The sequence below is a fragment of the Thamnophis sirtalis genome, unplaced genomic scaffold (genome assembly GCF_051295495.1).
Source record: "Thamnophis sirtalis isolate CommonGarterSnake01/CBP01778 unplaced genomic scaffold, rThaSir2_p1.2 scaffold_6, whole genome shotgun sequence".
Classification (NCBI taxonomy): Eukaryota; Metazoa; Chordata; class Lepidosauria; order Squamata; family Natricidae; genus Thamnophis; species Thamnophis sirtalis.
Genome location: NW_028261386.1, coordinates 24,583,691 through 24,602,643, shown reverse-complemented (window position 1 = coordinate 24,602,643; position 18,953 = coordinate 24,583,691). Strand labels below are relative to the sequence as shown.

The following is an 18,953-nucleotide window of genomic DNA, read 5'->3' as shown; positions in this document are numbered from 1 at the left end:
ATGGAGTTGCCGGTGGATAGCATCTAGAAGATTCAGCTGATGCAAAATGCAGTGGCACAGACAATTATGTCTGCCCCTTAGAACAGCACATTACATTCCTGCTCTTTGAGTGGCATTGGTTGTCAGTTTACTTTTGGGTTCAATTCAAGGTGATGTTTTTTTACCTTTGAATGTTGAATGTTGATTTAATTTATATGCTGCCCTTTTCCCCCGAAGGGGACTCAGGGCGGCTCACAACTCAACCAGGGAAGGGGGATACAAACAAAAAATTAAAACAACACAAAACAATGCATAGTTAAAAACACACAACAGTCATACCAATTCGAGACGGGGGCAACAGTTCTTTAGCCCCAGGCCTGTCGGAACAGCCAGGTTTTAAGGGCTTTGCGGAAGGCCTGGAGGGTGGTGAGGGTTCGAATCTCCACGGGGAGTTCGTTCCAGAGGGTCGGAGCAGCCACAGAGAAGGCTCTCCTCCGGGTAGTCGCCAGTCGACACTGGCCAGCAGATGGAATTCGGAGGAGGCCTAATCTGTGGGATCTGATCGGTCTAGTGGAGGTAATTGGCAGCAGGCGGTCTCTCAAGTACCTAGGTCCAATACCATGAAGGGCTTTATAAGTGACGACTAGCGCCTTGAAGCGTATCCGGAGACCAATAGGCAGCCAGTGCAGCTTGCGGAGGATAGGTGTTACGTGGGTGAACCGAGGTGCACCCACGATCGCTCGCGCGGCTGCATTCTGGACAAGCTGAAGTCGCCGAATGCTCTTTAAAGACTTTCAGGGCATGGACTGGGTTATTTGAGGGATCACTTTCTTCCAGTTATATCTACCTATTTCATCAGGTTCGCAGAATAGATATGATGTGGAACCCATCTGTAAAAGTGTTTCAATCTGGCAGGACCCAAGAGACATGCTTTTTTTTTTTTTGCCATGGCATCCACCCTGTAAAACTTCATCCCACATAAGGTGAGACTGGCTCCATTATCTTATTGTTAATAATACTGTTGATATCTTTTAATTGCAGTTTTTAACAAGCTGCCTATTGTCACTTCATTGTGATATGATTATATAAATGTCATAAATTTAAAAAATCCCCAGGATCGTCATTTACTTATGTGCTATTCTGCATAGTTAAAAGGAGTATGCCCAAGAACTAACCCAGATCTAGTGATCAGAAACATGAAATAGACCAATACAATCTACATTTCAAGCAAGACAGATACTGAGTTTCTAAGTTCTATCCTAAGCCATAGTGTGGTTTGTTTGGTTTTGGCCTGGAGTTCCAGTCCCACCTTAGGCATGAAAGCCAGTTGGGTGATTTTGGGCCAACCGCTCTCTTTCAGACCAACACATCTCACAGGGTTGTTGTTGTGGGGAAAATATGAGGAGAAAGAAGGAGCTGTCTTGAGTTATTTATAAAAATAAAGGAAGAATGATTGACAGATGATAGATAGATAGATAGATAGATAGATAGATAGATAGATAGATAGATAGATAGATAGATAAAACAATCTGCCATTAAGTTGTTTCCAACTACTAGCAACCACATAGATTACTATTGCTTGAATATAATTTCTTTGGATATTATCAAAAGTATTTTTGACACTTTTTTCCCCACAAATTTCAGTCACAAAAGACTACACTACAGCATCATTATATTCAGTTTATTACATTGGAATACCAAACTAGAAGAGGTGGTTGACATGTTTTATGTTAATGAACAGTGAAAGAAAATGCAAATAAAATATGCTATTTATGATTGGAGACTGGAATGCCAAAGTTGGAAATCTATTACACATGACTCTTTTTTCAAATACGACCTAGTGAGATACACACAAAAGAAAGCACTATTATTCTAGAACCTTATTTACCACCTCATAACAGCAGTTTATCAGCTTAAAAGAAAAGGCATTTAATAGCAAAGCAATTGCAATTCATTCTTCTGAATAAACTCTATTCAAGATACTATAATAAAGATTGCTTCTGTTCAATAAACCATCCTCTTCATTTCATACTGGTGTGTATTTCGCCCTAACAGTTACTTAGCATGTTCAGTGTGTACTTCTGATCATTTTTCATGTTTGGCAAGTGCTTAGATGTCTATCTTTACAACATAAACCTACAGAAAAGTACTGTGTGCAATTCTATATGGACATGCTTAGTGCCTAGTGTATTTAAATTATTTTAATATCCCCATTTCTTAACTGAAGGACTTTATATTTCAGGGCATTTAAAATAATAAAAATATATCTTTTTAAAAAAAATATACCAAATGATTCTTTCTCTGAAAATCATACCTTCTAAAAATTCACATTTATGTTCAAATCTCAATTTCAATTTTCAGTTTATAAAACTGGATTTCTTCTGAGTCATATTTCTAGTCAGCTAATTATGCCAGATAGTATGTTTTTACTTGATAAATATATTGCAGGAGACTGGTATCAAAGTTATAGAAAAAACAGCATACTTTCTGCCTTGAGGGACACGAAAGGAATTGACCATAAAGAAATGATTTAAGAGATAGGCTCACTTACCTGATAAGGGCAAGGTATGTGATATTCCTTGCACCTTTCTTGAATCCATGTTGTCTCCCACACACTTCGGTAAGCTTGTTCATAGAAATAGCAGCCAATGACAACCAAGAGTGGCACAAGATACAGTACACTGAAGACGCCAATCCGAATCATAAATTTCACCAACTTGTCCTGGTTTTCCTTCTCTAAGGGAATTTCAATACGAACCCGATTTAAAGAAATGATGCCAGCAAGTAGCAAAGAAACTCCAACCACCACATACAGGCAGAGAGGAGCAAGAACGAAGTATCTCAAGGCATCTACATCGTAAAGGCCAACAAAACACACGCCACTGATGTTATCACCTTCTATTTTATTCATAGCTAGGAGAATGATGGTAAGGGTTCCAGGGATGCCCCATGCACTAGCATGGAAGAGGAGGGCTTTCTTCTCAATAGCTTCACTACCCCATTTTGGGACAGCTGCCAAAAACCAAGTAATGGTAAGAATCACCCACCAAACGCTCCCAGCCATGGTAAAGAAATACAGTACCATGAAAAGCATGGTGCATGCTTTATTGTGAGAGCCCTGTGTCACTGTGGAAGCCTTGTAAGTGGCAGGGCCGGAGGCATTGCAGGCAACCCGGTCCTCTAGCAAAAAGCCAATGAAGAAAATGAGGGACACCATCATATAACAAACAGCATAGAAGATTATGGGTCTTTCTGGATAGCGAAACCTTGTGACATCAATCAGGAAAGTCAAGAAAGTGAACAAGGTAGCGGAAAGGCAGACAATGGAGATCACACCAATGAAGTATCGTGCGAAAGAAAGTTCTTCTTGTCTAAAGTACATATTTGGACAAGGAGGAGAGCAGTCCCGTACCCGCAGGAATGTGTAGCCCAGATCAGGGTCTATTTTCAGTTCTCGAGGGCACCAAAAACCATAGTCTCTTTGCACTTCCACTGTTGCTTTTTCTGTTGGGTCCCCAATTACATTGAGGTCAATGGGGCGAGGGTAAGGCTCATCACAGTCTGGGAACCTAGAAAGCAAGACCAAAGGACTTGTAATAATTTTTAAATATAAGCAAGTATTTCTGCCTGTTCTGGTTCTTTAAAAAATAATTGATTTGAAGGAACAGTCTAAAAAGAAATAAAATTAAATTATAGGGTTCTATGGATAGAAAACAAATTCTTATACAAATTTTAGATTAATAATTTCATATATCCAACTATAAATACCAGCTTCTTTTCAGAGGCTTATATCTGAAGATTTCATATTAACTATGATAGTCAACTGCCTTTATCCTGTACATAATCAAAGAGAATTTTTGTCGCTAACCAAGAAAAACAATCAATCAATCAATCAATCAATCAATTAACCAACCATCTTAAAACATTTAAATGAATAATAGAAAAATGCTACTGCTTTGTGTGTACATTTTTATGGCCAGGTAAGGCTTTGGTATTTGCTATGTCCATGGCAGCTTTTACTGTCTTCAATTTTAGAGTGCAAACACTTCAAAAACAAATCTGGAATGCCTTGCCTTACACAATCTGGGTCCTTCAGCAAAACAGGGTCCTTCAGCAAAACACATTGTTATTAAAAGTCAGCATAATGTATAAATATCTGAAATACTAATATATCACTGTTTATCCAATTATATCTAATCAAGATATATTTCTCCTAATTAAGCATATAAATAGCACAGATGTATTCCTATACTTCTGCTCCTGTATTTTTCATTAATTTACTGCATTCTTTTTTCAGTTTTGTCTTAGTACTTATACAACATCTTTCAACTCTACTAAATATTCTACCCCATAGTTTTCAGATTTTAATTCTGAAATCTAATAACTGGGCTGCAATAGTCTGTAAGTATGATTTCCCTCAGTAATTTGTACTGTGGAAGTTACATATTCCTTTTCATTGAAATAAAGGCCAATGTAATTGGTTTCAAGTTTATATTTGACTTCTATCTGTCACTTTCAAAAGCCAGAAGAGGCTTCTATACAAGTGGTACTCCTATGTAGAAGCTGCTTTCAGTTTTGACAAAGGCAGCCTAGCAGTGCCCTTCGAAAGCATTCACCAGAGTTTGTAATAAGTTCTCTAAAGAAACTGTGCTTAGGATGGGCTGGAAAACATGATTGATTAAAAACTAATGTAAAACTTTTCAAGTTTGAAAATATAGCTTTGTATATATATATGAGAACAGGGAGCTCAGGACTGGTTTTATATCCAAGAAAATATCACAGGCACATGACATGTTGTCTGAAAATATATCTTGAAAAAACATTACATAGTAGGTAATTTTAATGTAATAATAATTTTAAGTAGTAATTTTAATAAACACAAATCTTGAGGATTCACTCACCTGTTGCATTCCATGTCTTCAGGCCAAGACACACCAAACATCTCCATGAGCTTTGAACATTCATTATATGCTCGTTGACAAATTCTGCGACATGGGAGGGTGACTCTACCATATTCCATGCAAACAGGAGCATAGAGAGCACATAGGAATGGTCGAAAGTCTCGGGAACAATCAAGGTTAACCATAGGATGAAATGGCTATAAAAAGAAGTAAAAATAAGTGGTTCTGGGCCAATATTTCAACAACCAAATTCTATATTGTGTACTCTGATTTCTCAGAATCCTTACACAGGTTTGCGAAAACAGGTAAAATAATATACCGTATTTTTCGGACTATAAGATACACCTAAATTTACAGGAGGAAAACAAAACAAAAAAATTTTTTCGCCTCCGTGCATCACATTTTTTGCTCTACCCGCCCCCCCTGGAGCACTCTGTAGGGCTCTGCATGCAAAAACGCACTTGCTTTTGGCCTGCAGAGTTCTTCTGGGGGCCTGGGAGGGCAAAAACGTGACTTGCGGAGGGCATCATGATACATTAGTAATATAATAGGCTTTCATGAGATAAATTGATAAAGCAGCCAGACAGGGAAATGCTACACACTCAGACACAAACCTCCTTTTGTTGATATGTGTGTTTGTATGTGAACTTATTACATTTTGGGCAGTACTGGATTTATACTCCCAACTATTCAATGCTGTATATCCAGTCCAAATTAACTCAAAATGTACACCGAAAATATTGCACACTTAAAATATCAGCTTATTCTAGATAGGAAATAATTTTAACATTACAAAGGATTCTACCCTTCTTTGGCAATATTATATATATATAACCAGAATTCACATTCAGGTTAAGAATTCTTTAGAAAACAGATACAAATATTAAATGTTTAGATAGTGTATTCAGTATCATATTACATAGAGAACTTAGAGAAAAGACGTGAGGAAAAGTAAAAGAAAAACAAGGCAATAATACTGCATTGAATATTGCTTGAAAAACAAATATGATACAACTGCAAACATAGATGAAGAAAATATTGTACTGATAATGGATTAGAATATTGACTGAAATGACTAACAAAAAAACCCATTTGGTGATACTTGAACAAATAATTCCCTGTTAGTTTGGTCATTTCAGAATTTTTGAGGATGTAATAACATGTATGGTATCTAGAATTATTTGGAGGAAAGATGCAAATCAGATGCAGGCAGTATCTCAATTTCATATCCCAATATTATTATACAATGTCTAGACAAAGAAGCACTGGAAGACAAGCTGTCAGCACTCCCAATGACAGCCAATATTCCCAGTGAATGCATATTATTAGAGTAATGCAAATTCTGAATAAGTAACTACCTATATGCAGAAAGTAATTTTATCAGTCTCCTACTCTTTCAGTACTTTAAATGCAAGATTTCAGAAAAGGATTAATTCAATGACCAGATTTTAACTTGAAGCCAGAAGCAATATATTATGAACTAAAATTTCATAAATTATTGCAATAGAGAATCCTTACAAAAACAGCATGGGGTTCACAAGTTTAATGGGGGAGAGGATCAACAATATGAAATACTAGAAGATAAGGGAGAGAAAGAGAAGGAATGTTTTAATAATACCTTTAGCTTGAAATTTAAAAAAATATATCATGCAAAGAAAAGCATTTATATATATAAGCAGCTAGCAGCAAAAGGCTGCTTCTAATAAGAGGGCAAAGGGAGCTTTATTCAAATAGTTTTTCTCTTTAAATTTTTAATTAGTATGCTCCATTATAATCAGTGTCAAGATAGAGTTTATGTACCTCTTCTGCTTTTTTAATAAGAATTGCATTTCAATAGGATTCTTGCCTATGCTTATATTTATTTTAAACAGATTAGAGGGAATATTCATATTATAAATCCAGTAGCATGATGTTCTACTTCCTTTACCCTTCCTCTAAGAGAGAAAATGACAAAATATAGCCCAAAAATACAATCAATTATATAATGTACAAAATATAAATTAATTCACATTTCTTATGGATAATTCCTCTTGAATGCATGGCAACTGCTCATGCCTAGGAAAGCAAAATTTCTCTCCTCCCTCCTTTCAACTGCATGTATTCTGAATTTCAGTTGGAAGTTTCTTTGCAAAATGAGAAACAGAAACTCAGTTTAACACTTGTTTTACTGTTGATCACCGCCTTTGACATGAACAATTTAATCCAAATCAAGAAACAGAAAACATAAATGAGTTTATAACTTGGAAAAGGTTATTTTCTACTAACCAATTACTGAATTTTAAAACCTTAAAGTCTTCCACTTTATTTACATCCAAATTAATAAGATTTGCATGTTCTATTCACAATCTGCCTGCTCCTCTCAGTGTTCCATACCTATTACCATGGGAACATTGCATTTATAGGATTTCAAGCCTACCACAGGCCAAGCTTAGTCTGAAGTGTGAAAAGGGTAGAGTCAAAGGGTATAATTTGGCTCATGGGAATCAGAACACTAACCTTTGTCACACCACAAAAGGCTGGTAACCATAGGAACAGTTATCAAAGAAAAAGGGTCTTGCTAATATACTAAGAGATACCGTATACAGGAGAGGCAAAGATACCATGAAATATGCAATCATGGCAAATACACAAATATTTTCTACTCTGATTTATCAGGGAGTTATGCTGGAATAATAATTCAAAAACCTGCATCTTCACTGCACAGGTCTGCATGCTATGAAATAGCAAAGCTGCCCTTGAAATCAATGGCAACACTTAACACTATGTCTGGATATAACTACTTTTTTCTGCCATTCCAATAACTCATATGTTGGAGCTTTAAAGGGATTAATAACTAAGGAAAAATATAGACAGGGTTTTTATCATAATATTAAAGATTTTCACTGTGGTTCCAGATAATTTAAAAGTCCTCCACTGAAACTCTCACATTTTCACATTTCCAATGTAATAGGGAAAGTTTTGGTTTTTAGGGACATTCTGGATGCATATGTAAAGCTTAAAAGAAAAAGCAATAGAAAAGTATATCCCCATTTCTTAATAGTTTGCTGTTGAAATTCAGCTGTTGGTTACGCAGCGAATTTGAACTGAAAAAATATAGTTTTTTGGGAGGATGTTTGTGGAGGACTCTGTTGGGCTACTTAAAATTGCAGTGCACATTTCTCATGATTTTCAATAAAATAATTATATTCTTATTCAGTGCTCCTACATTTTGAATTGGGCACCACGTGATGGGCTGAGCTTCCATTCTCGCTCCAGCTCCTGCCAACCTAGCAGTCTGAAAGCACACAAATACAAGTAAATAAATAGGTACCACTTCGGTAGGAAGGTAACAGTGCTCCATGATATTATGCTGGTCGCTTGACCATGAAAATGCCTTTGGACTATGCTGGCTCAATGGCCTTGACACACCGCCCTCTAGAGTCTGCAACAACTAGTGGAATACAATCCGCAGGGACTTTTTTTTAACATTTTGAATTAATTCTAATACTAAGAAATTTAACTCATTGATTTTAAAACAAAGCGAACCTTTAAATATAAAATTGCTTCAAAATATAATTATTATGGAAATAAAATCTTCATATTTTATTTACCATCTTCCATTCAGCTTGCTGAGGGAGATGGAAGGTGGAATAAGATATCTCAAGGGCATCAAGTTCTGGAAGCTGATAATAGCATAAGATAGCAAAAACTAAGAAATGATTGAGGAAGGAACCAACTGTTCCAGAAATAATAAAAATACCAAAAACAAACAACAACAACAAAAAAAAACAAGCAGCAACAGAAGCAAAGCAACTGTATAACCAATTAACATATATTCCTAATAAAGGCAATATGCTTAGATCAGACCCAGGCATTTTATGGCCCATGAGCCACATCCAGCCATCCTTGCCTGACTCATGGGAGCAACAGCAGGGGGTAGAGGGGCAGGTTAATTGAACGTTCTTAAATTCTATTTCTGAGAGTCTTTTGAACTTCCAGAATTGATTCTGGGAGTACACAGGAAGAAGAGCAAAAGAAAATAGCACTGGAAGGCAGACATCATTTTACTAAAGTTAAATTATATCAGGATTCATGCCTAGAGCTAGAAGTAAATCACAGATCTCCAGACTTGAAATTTTTAATTCAGCTCCTGTCTAGACTTGGCAGAGGATGCCCAAGCAGTACTAGGAAATACTGCTAACAGTAAAACCTTGAACCTTACATTGGCTACTGCAAGTCAAAGGAATGAGAGACTTTATGCATTTATGCTGTAAAATTTAAAATCTAGGCTTTTTCCAGCCATTTTTATAAATTAATATATATTTTGCAAATATCTGATAGCTTTGGGAAATGGATGAATTATGTTTACATAATCATTTCCTTTAGCTCGGAAACAGATAGCTCTTGCCTTGCTTCTTACAGATTACACCATTCATTTTGTGTAGAAAGAATGCTTATGGAATTGATATACATTATAACAGCTCTAGAAGGATATTAGAAAAAATAATAGATTCCTTCATTTCTCCTTCCTTCTTGGAAAGAATACAGATCTGATTAATGAACTACAAAAAGGGTATATCTTCATTTTTCATTTGGTATAGCTCATTATGTTTTATTTTGTCTCTTTAAACATGTATAATGCTTCCCCTACATTTTTCCCTAATAGCACTTTTATCATCTTATAAGTTAACTTGTCCAGAAGAATCTTTGCAGCCTCAATTACAACCCCCCATGAAAATTTCAAAAAGCTTCATTCTAGTTGCAAATATATTCTTTGAAGAACATTTTTGTAAATATTACCAATCAATTATTAATTACATATGCTCTACCAAAGCATAGAACATACTTGTTTAACTCTATAATGTCTCAAGATAAAAAATTGTTCATGAGCAGTTTACTGAAAGTAAATACAATTGGTTCAAAATCCACTGTTACTGCCCTAATCCATAACAGTCATTTTAATCACATTATATATATTTATTTTAAAGAATTCTCATCACACATAGGGTAATATAAAAATAAATTTTATATATTAATAAAACGCACTGGATCCAGAGAACACAATATCACATGTGATGACCCTTCATGAAGGTTTCATGCTTTGTAAACACCTCCAAATAGCAAAAAAGTAGTAAATACATTTATTGTTCTTTGTTAATAATTGTGAACAACTGAAGTGAAGATCTTGATTTATATTTTGAATGCAAATACTTACTTCCATTGCTAGAGCTGCTGTTTGTTGATCATAATGATTCAAAAGGTTAGGCATAAATGTGGTATTGTACGGAAGATCTTGGCACATCCTCAGGATTATGGGTTCACATGAGAATAGACTGTGGCCACCACTGCATCTTGCTAGAACTGCCAAAAGCCAAAGATAATGGATCATCCAAATCACAGCCATTCTTCTGCAACAGTCATGAGGGTCTCCAAATTATTTATCAGACATTGCTGGATATTTCATCTTTTTATCTTAAAGTTCTTCAGAAACTGAATAACTCTTCACACTAATAGCTTTTAGCATAGTCCAGTAGAATACTTTTATTTCCAAAACACTAATAACATACTTGGTCTTGTTTTTTTCTTCCATGTCACCATGTAAGTTGTACTGTATCATCATAACTTATTGACTAACCGCATTCCCAAGCAGACTCCATGTTGACAGCATTTTTTCTTCTATCAATAATCTAAGGATAAGAACATAAATACTTTATTAAAATTCAAACTAGTACTGGACATAATTAAAAATATATACGCTCAAGTTCTGACACATGGAGCACAAAGAATTGCTTTGGAGAAAACATTCTTTTGTAGCCCAATCTACTCATAGGATTGTCATAGGGATATAATTGATATAAAGGCGAAAGATTTATACAATCTGATATAAAAGAGCCAGTTTGGTGCCTAACCGGTTAAGACAACAAGTTAAAAGACTGTGAATTTAACCCACCTCACAGGGTTGTTATGGGGAAAATAGGATATGTTTGCCACATTGAGTTATTTGTAAAAATAATCAAGGTGGGATACAAATAACTGAAGAGAGGTTCCTGTGCACTGCCATCAACTTCTAAATAAATAAGAGATAGAAATGCAATAAATAAAATTTCATTGCTTATTAGATGTATGCCAAATATATGAAAGATACATTACTTGCAATCGTGGAATGATATCTTTACCACTATCAAACATTTGTCTATTCCAGGTCCTTGGGAAGCACTCATTAAAAATACCAGATCCAGTCTAAACATTGGGTTGACTATATGACAAATCATAAATAAAAGTCCCCTCCAAAGAAATAGTACTTCATCATAGTGGAAGGGCTTGGATGCTTTAGTGATGTCAAGGGCTATGCTGAACAGGTGCAACAATATCAGTTGAAGAATCAGACTAAATCTGTCTGACACACACACACACCCATTCAATGCTGTGAGAATACATAATCTGAATTTCATGCTGGATCAACTATTGCCCAGATTAACAAAAGTCACATTGGATGCTATGGCTCCTAGGTATTCATTGACAAATGCTCAAAGGTTCAATTCCCCCTGCTAGGCAACTAGGTGTGGAGTTGACAGGCTACTACTGGAAGGCAATCAAAAACGAAGAATTTGGTCAAAGGAAGAAAACTAGACAATTATAGAATGATTCTACCAATTGGAATCATTGAAATGCAGATTTCAAAAGTGAATGTACCAGCTTTGGGGAAAAAAGACATTTTCATTTAGTAATTAATAATAATTTATGGTCCAAAAGTGTGTAATTCTGAAACACAAATTTTTATAAACACTGAACTGGAAACAATTGAAAAACAAATTCAGATTTATTCAGAACTATGAATAATATCAATTTGCAGAGTGAGCGACATACAGTAGAAAGTAAAAAGACTATTGATTTCAATGAAGAACAAGGAGAAAAAAATGCTTAAAAAGTGCTAAAGAATTGCAAATACTATTAGCTAATCAAGACCTAGTTGGGAATTCAAAGACCAAATGAAAGAAGCCAAAAGAATATGTTTGGCAAAAATGAATCAAATTAACAAGAAGACTGTGGCTAAAACACTAAAAATATTAATGAAGCTGTTTAAAATGTGACCCAAATGATCCAGCTATTATATGCTATATCTGATGTAACCATAGAAGAATTGGAGCTTAAAATATGAAGCAATAAAGTCATTAAGAAAGGAAAAGCTAAATGGAAAATGCACGGATCTGGATAAAGAAAATGTGCATAGATTTGAGCAATTTGAAGAATTTGAGAAAAGGAAGCTAGAAAACAGCTAGTCCTTGACTTATAACTGATTGCTTACCCTAAGGCCGTGATGGCGAAGCTATGGCACTTGTGTCAGGATGGCACGCAGAGCTCTCTGTGGGCACGCATGTGGAGGCCACCTGCTCTTCCGGGTTCCGTCGCATGCATGTGCACCAGCCCGCTGCTCTTTTCTGGGTTTTGGTGCTCTGGCAAGCGTATGCGCACTCCAGTTTTGGCACGGTGCCGAAAAGGTTGACCATCACTACTGTAAGGTATTATTATGACCTGGATTCAAAGTTGTGATGGTTGTCGTCATCCCCCCCCCCCAAAAAAAAAGTTATGTGACTGTAACTTAGGGTGCTCAGCAACTGGACACCATTTGCAGGCCTTGCAGCCCAAGTTTTATTATGATTTTGCCAAAAACCAATATTTACTTCTGCATTTGGCAAACCGCATGCATAACAAACCATTGGTTTGACTTATCTACTGTGGCATTCACTTAACAACTACAACACTGCTTAACAAGTGCAATGATTTGCTTAAGAACCATAGAAAAAAGGTCATAAAATTGGATTGATCATATGATTGACCTGCTTTCTGGCCATCATAAGTTATGACAGTGATGGGCAGGCTCCATTATGGTCATAACTCAAGGACTATTTGTAATAAGAAAATCAAAAATACAACCTAGAGAGTTAAGGAATTGCAGAGGCTATAGAACAGGGGTGTCAAACTCCCGTTGTCACGTTGTCATCACATGACATATCATGACTTTTTCCCTTTCACTAAAACAAGGGGGCATGGCCAGCATATGACACATCTAACCCACAGGCCATGAGTTTGATAGAACAACTTAAAAAGAGCCATGGCTATTGCAAAGAAGATCAAGCAAAATGCCAAATGAATAATTAATTCAATTCCAGCAGAATTTGCAGGTTGGAACAAATCAGCACGAATTTTACAAAACATGACCAAGATAGCTTTATATAACCGCACACCACATTCTCATCATTTAGTTATGTTTATTTCCCAAGTCTGTAGATTACCCACATATAATCATAATTTCCTCCTTTGAAAGCAAATCTAAAAGTGGAAGAAACAGAATTAAAATACTAAACATAAATTTTGAAGACAGGGGAAACATGAAACATAACTAAATGATAAGAATGTAGTATTTGTTTATATGAAACTATATAATATGGCATTACATTCCATAATTATGTGATACAATGCTTACCTGTCCTGAATCCCTCAGAGTTCAGCTTTATTATAGGAATCCTAGTACAGGAAGATTAAAAATTTACTTTCTGCAAATTCTGCACTATTGGATATCTAATATGAGAAACTGCTTAAGAAGCAAAGGATACATTTCTTCCGAAGCCTCGCTGCATTTTCAAAAACTATCTAGTAAATCAGTACAGGAAACCAGATGCCAGATTAAATGTTAGTTCTTATATTTGCATTTTTCTTACATAACTTTGGAGATAGAATGATGTTCCCCTGAAATTTAGTCCTCAATGCTAAATAGCCCTTCACTATAAATATTACATGTACTAGGCTAATTTTGTTTGTCATGATTAATAGTGATTTTTTAAAATAAAATGTTATGGCAAAAGTATAGTTATTTTATTTACTACATTTACTATATTACTATATCTGGCAGGAAAACTAGGATTTGAGAGTAAGATGTGCAATACCTCAATTAGATAGATAGATAGATAGATAGATAGATAGATAGATAGATAGATAGATAGATAGATAGATAGATAGATAGATAGATAAAGTTTTCAACTAATAATTTACCATTAAAGCAAGAAGTTTATTTCAGATTTACTGAAATAAGAGAATCTTCTCTCTTTAATATATTTTGGTAGTAAACTAGGACATCTTTTTTTTCAGAGAAATATATTGGCCCTTACACATGATTAGAATTAGTGATCATCCAAAAGAATTAACTGTAACAATAAAAACCCAACAATTATTTTCAGGTGAGGTTTATGTTCAAACATAATTAGTACTGTTTAAACAGAAAACTAGTATTTATATATACAGTAAAGATATATGTGGTGAAGGATTCTTGCGCCAGTTTAGAATGTTGTTCTGTTATTAAATACTTATTGGCAAGGTTAGATAGTCTTTCCTTCTTTTTAGGAATCCTTCTAGCTAAGCTGACTTATACTTGACTGCTCTTTAAACAAAGGCCTGCTACATAAAGGCATTATCTGTAAAAAACAACACATGCTTTTACTAATACAGTTATAAAAATTTAAGAATGACAAATATCCTCTCATAATGGTTTTAGCATTTTTCAAACTGCATATAAGGAATGGAATCTATGATTAGAACATCATTTCCTATAGTCAGCCTGATATGGTAATATAAGAATTCTCATATGATGCAAAAAGGGATTATCTAATCTACTATCCTGATTCAGAGACGCCAAGAATGTCCTTACTTCTAACATTTCTTCACGGAAAGTGGTATTTAAGAGCAAAACGAATCTGGAATAGCAGGTAATATTTACCATTATATCTAGTAGCTATTAATAACAAGCATAATATAAAGTTCTCTATATAGGTGAAAACTGATTATTATTTATTGTGAATTTATTCAAGATAATGTACCATCTGCCTTCTACCAATTACAGAAACGTCCAAGAAATCATAGTTTAGAAAAGAGGAAGGTAACATTAGTCTTCACTTTCTAGTTGCATTTACTTTTGCCACAAATGTTAGAATAAAGTTTCTTTAATTTACTATTATTTATATTTATGTTTCTGTAACAAAACTGTTTTTGTTATGTATGGCCATTGCATTTGATTTTACGATTATATCTTGGGAATCAATATACAGACTTCCATAAGAATAAGTGGGAACAAATGAGGAAACATATGTCACATCATCATGATGCAATTCAATTGAAATACTTCTTTACTCAGATTATTACATCCTATACCATGACACAAGTATACAGCATCAGGGTTTGTGTCCTGAACATATTTTATCACTCAAGATATCTATAGCTATATGCCAAAAGTATATAGAATCAAGATAAAAATAGAAGGTATGTTTTTAATTAAAACAGAATTAATATAATTATTTCCAGACCACTTAATAATGTTCATTTTGTCATATTAAACATTTTGGTGATATTTCCTACAAGATCTCTGGTAATTAAATTAAGCTTTCAGACTTTACTGAGAGATTCAGCATTTATGATCTTCAAAAATATACAAGTAAGAAACTTTCATTTTTTTTTATTTACATAACAGTCTTCTCATCTCCAAACAACTGTTTGCACTTCAAAAGCAAATAAATAAATGAAATTAATAAATAGGTGATAATAGTTAAAAAATCAGACCCCCAAATCTTATAGGGGCTTAACAACCACCCTGCCCAATAAATTATATGAACTGATAGCTAAAATAAAACATTCCTACTTCAATTCCAGCAGCACTATCAGCTTTTTAATCTTTTTAATACAACCAGCATGCACATAAACAACTCAGATTATATATGAAAGTACAGATCATGTAATTACTCAGGAAAAAACCTCAATATTTCTGCATATTACTGAAATGATTTATATAATCACTAGCGACCATAATGAAAATGTTATCTCTGCATTCTATCAGTTGTTAGTGGTACAATTTTTAATGTTTCAACAGTAAACTGCCAGCTTTGAAAATTATTTCAGTTGCAATTTAAGTGTGAAAGAATAATCAGTGACATAAGTAGGAAAAAGAAATCAGGCTCTTTAATTGTCAAACTAATCTATCCTAGGCTGTATCAACAAGAGGGATAGAATCGGGATCACATTAAGTGTTGGTACTGCTTTAGAATGCTTTGGTAAGACCATACTTGGAATATTGCATCCAGTTTTGATCACCATAGTACCAAAAAGATAATCAAACTCTAGAATGAGTGCAGAGAAGAGGAACAAAGATGATTCAGGGACTGGAGACTAAAACATATGAAGAACAGTTGCAGGAACTAGGCATATCTAGTCTAGTGAAAAGGACGAGGGATGACATGATAGCAGTCATGAAGAAGTTGTGAGTGCTCCACCATTAGAGGTTTTTAAGAAGAGATTTGGTAGCCATTTGTCTGAAACAGTATATTTCTTGCTTGAGCAGGAGGTTGGACTAGAAGACCTCTAAGGTCCCTTCCAACTCTGTTATTCAGGTTTGTTCTACTCTTATGGTTACTGTCTTGTTTCTAAAAGAAAGCAGAAGCACAAAATAGAGCATAATCTCTTAAAGCACTAAAAATAGTTTAATGATTTCAATATCGGGTTCTTGTCAAATAAGCAGTGGTTTGCAGACTACCAGATTGTCAACTAGAGTTTCCCACCATCTTCAGCATTAATGAGGTGGGGACTGAGATAGTTAGCAGCCTAAACCAAAGTCTGCTAACTATCTCAGTCCCCACCTCCTTATAGTAAATTCTCTGCATGTTCAGCTAGTTCATGAAAATGAATCAGTAGATGAAAAAAGGTTCATTGAAGCATACAGGTGATAAAAGTAGCACTACAAACACCAGAATTCATAAAACAACAGCAAATAGATCTCAAGTGACTATGAGTCTGTAAGTGAATGTTAATTGCAACTGTGATCTTATGTAAATAATTTAAAAAGAAAAATAGAAATAGAAATACATATATGAGTATCTTAATAACATAGAGTGGAGATCAATTTAGGACATTGATTTGTCCACCATTTTAGTATTCAAGAGATTTCTACAGAAGATTTGTGCTAAAATATTATTATGGCTTTGGATATACAAAATAATCTAAGAGTGAAAAGGCATACTGAATTTGGGGATTGAAAATTTAGCTTAAAATAGCTTTCAAACAGGGAGGACAGGGAAGCATACACAAATGTAACTATAATCATGATCTTATTCATTGAAAAATTGGTTTCCATTTTGCAGATAAAAATAGAGAGAGAAGGTGTTCGTTTAACTGGGAATCTATTATTTCCAAATATTTATTTAGGAGTCCACAACTGCCAAAAGTTTACAAAGTAGTGATTTGGGAATCTTTCATTGCATCATTGGAATAAAAATAATAATTCACGCTAAATAATCTTTGCTTAGAGGCTTGTCCCATAATATCTTCTAAAGGATTATCTCATAAACTAAAAAAGAAAACTCACTCTCCATGCTATCATCTACTGAAATGGAAAACTTTCCCATGTATGTTCCTTGGTACTCAATCAATGCCTTGTATGGCAGTCAGTAAAATTTAACTAGTAATTTTCTCCTTTTGCATTAAAACATTAATCTATCTCATTGCATATTCTTTGCATAATTAATATTTTAGTTTTCCTATGAAGCACATTCTTGCTTCTATCATTCCTGGGGGAAAATTAAAGCAGAACAAAAGTGGTTATGTAAAATATATTTGTTGCTAGAATTATGGTGGGGACAATGAAGGGAGCAGCCTTGCAGTATTAAGATATTATAAAAATAGGAAAATTGTTTTATGGGATCAGAGGATTCGCTCTACAATTTCTTTTCCAGCACCAGTAAGACTGAAAGGCAATCCACAGAAAGGGTTTCCCCTGTCTTTCTTCTAGAAAATGAGCAAGCAAAGGGATTATTGCATTTGTTTTTGCAACTCATTGCTTTTCTTTGTGCACTATTGATAATTTGGAATATCAATTTCTCTATGGAGTGTTATTCTCCATCTGAAAAGGTTATTCTAAATCAACTCTGACCCAGGATTACTTCTAGCTCCTGCAAAACACATCTTTGGTGAAAATAATTCAGTAGATATTCCTCCTTATTTCAGTGTCTACATATAGCAAGACAGTAAATCAAAAAGAAGATAGTATTGTTTTTTTAATTGCTCCCTCCCCCCCCCCCATGAGGTTCTGTACAGATAAGCTCAGTTACATTAAAATATTTGACCTTTAATTAAATGTCACTTTAAAAATCTTATTTCACACATTTTGCCTTTTTTTTTTGACAGTCACTTTGGTGGCCTAGGATTGTCAGATCTAAAAAGCTATAAGAAAATTATTGGTCACATAAACAATAACTATTATTTCTTGACAGCTCCCTCATATCCTCTACCGGGGGTGGGGTGGGGACACAAAAAATAACTGGTTAAAACAAAGACCGAAAGACTCCATTAATCCTCCCGCTTTCTTTCCCCATCTAGAAAGATAGAGCATAATCAGGTATGTACTCCATTTGTCTCTCAGTCTTTCAGTGCCAAGCCCACTTTGACCTGAAGATATGGGAGAATACGGGAGACAGAGAAGGGGCCATGAGGACGGGAGAGAAAAAGGAGAGGTACCTGCGGCCCTTTTAACTCCAACCTCCTCGGTCGCGCAAGGAGAGGCTGAGATCACGTTTTTATTGTCCTACGGGAGCGAGCGAGGGAAGGCAACCCGCCCTTGGTTACTGAGACTGAGGATGTTGGGCGCTGTAGTCCAACACAAACGGCCAGGCTGAGGGGAGCGGGGGACGGACAGCTACTATGGGGCGAGAGAAACCGGTCTCCACACAAAAGAAAAAGAAAGCGGAGCGTTCACACTTCTTCCTGGGAGAAAATTAAGGACTCCTCCTTTTCTGAGGAACGAGGAAGAGGGGGAGGATAAAACAAACAAACAAACCCGTCCCTTTTCTCCGCCACCGTTTACTGTACCTGCCTCCGGCTCCTTCTCCTCCTCCTCCTTCAGGTGCCTCCGCCACTCCAGGTCCATCAAGTACAATATGCCGGCGAACAACTTCCTCAACGGCCGCCGCCGCCGCCGCCGCCGCCGCGCCTTTTCTCCTCACACTCTGCCCCGCCCCCTCACGAGTCTTGAATGCGGGGGGGGGGGGAGGGAGTGTTTCT

At 35.5% G+C, this 18,953-nt stretch overlaps 1 protein-coding gene across 2 annotated transcripts in view; it reads right to left on the bottom strand.

Annotated features, from left to right (window-relative positions):
* The window catches only part of FZD3 (frizzled class receptor 3), a 28,152-nt gene extending 9,273 nt beyond the window's left edge, over positions 1–18,879 (bottom strand). The window contains exons 1-4 of one of the 2 annotated variants that reach the window (XM_014074380.2): positions 18,762–18,879; positions 10,075–10,546; positions 4,881–5,077; positions 2,531–3,548 (exon numbers count right to left, since the gene is read on the bottom strand). In XM_014074380.2, coding sequence (XP_013929855.1) covers positions 2,531–3,548; positions 4,881–5,077; positions 10,075–10,263 — 1,404 coding nt within the window. In that variant the 5' untranslated portion in view covers positions 10,264–10,546; positions 18,762–18,879. Of the gene's footprint in view, positions 1–2,530; positions 3,549–4,880; positions 5,078–10,074; positions 10,547–18,761 lie in introns of those variants that run through there. The other variant, XM_087717438.1, reaches the window with a different exon arrangement.
* Positions 18,880–18,953: the final 74 nt, after the last annotated feature.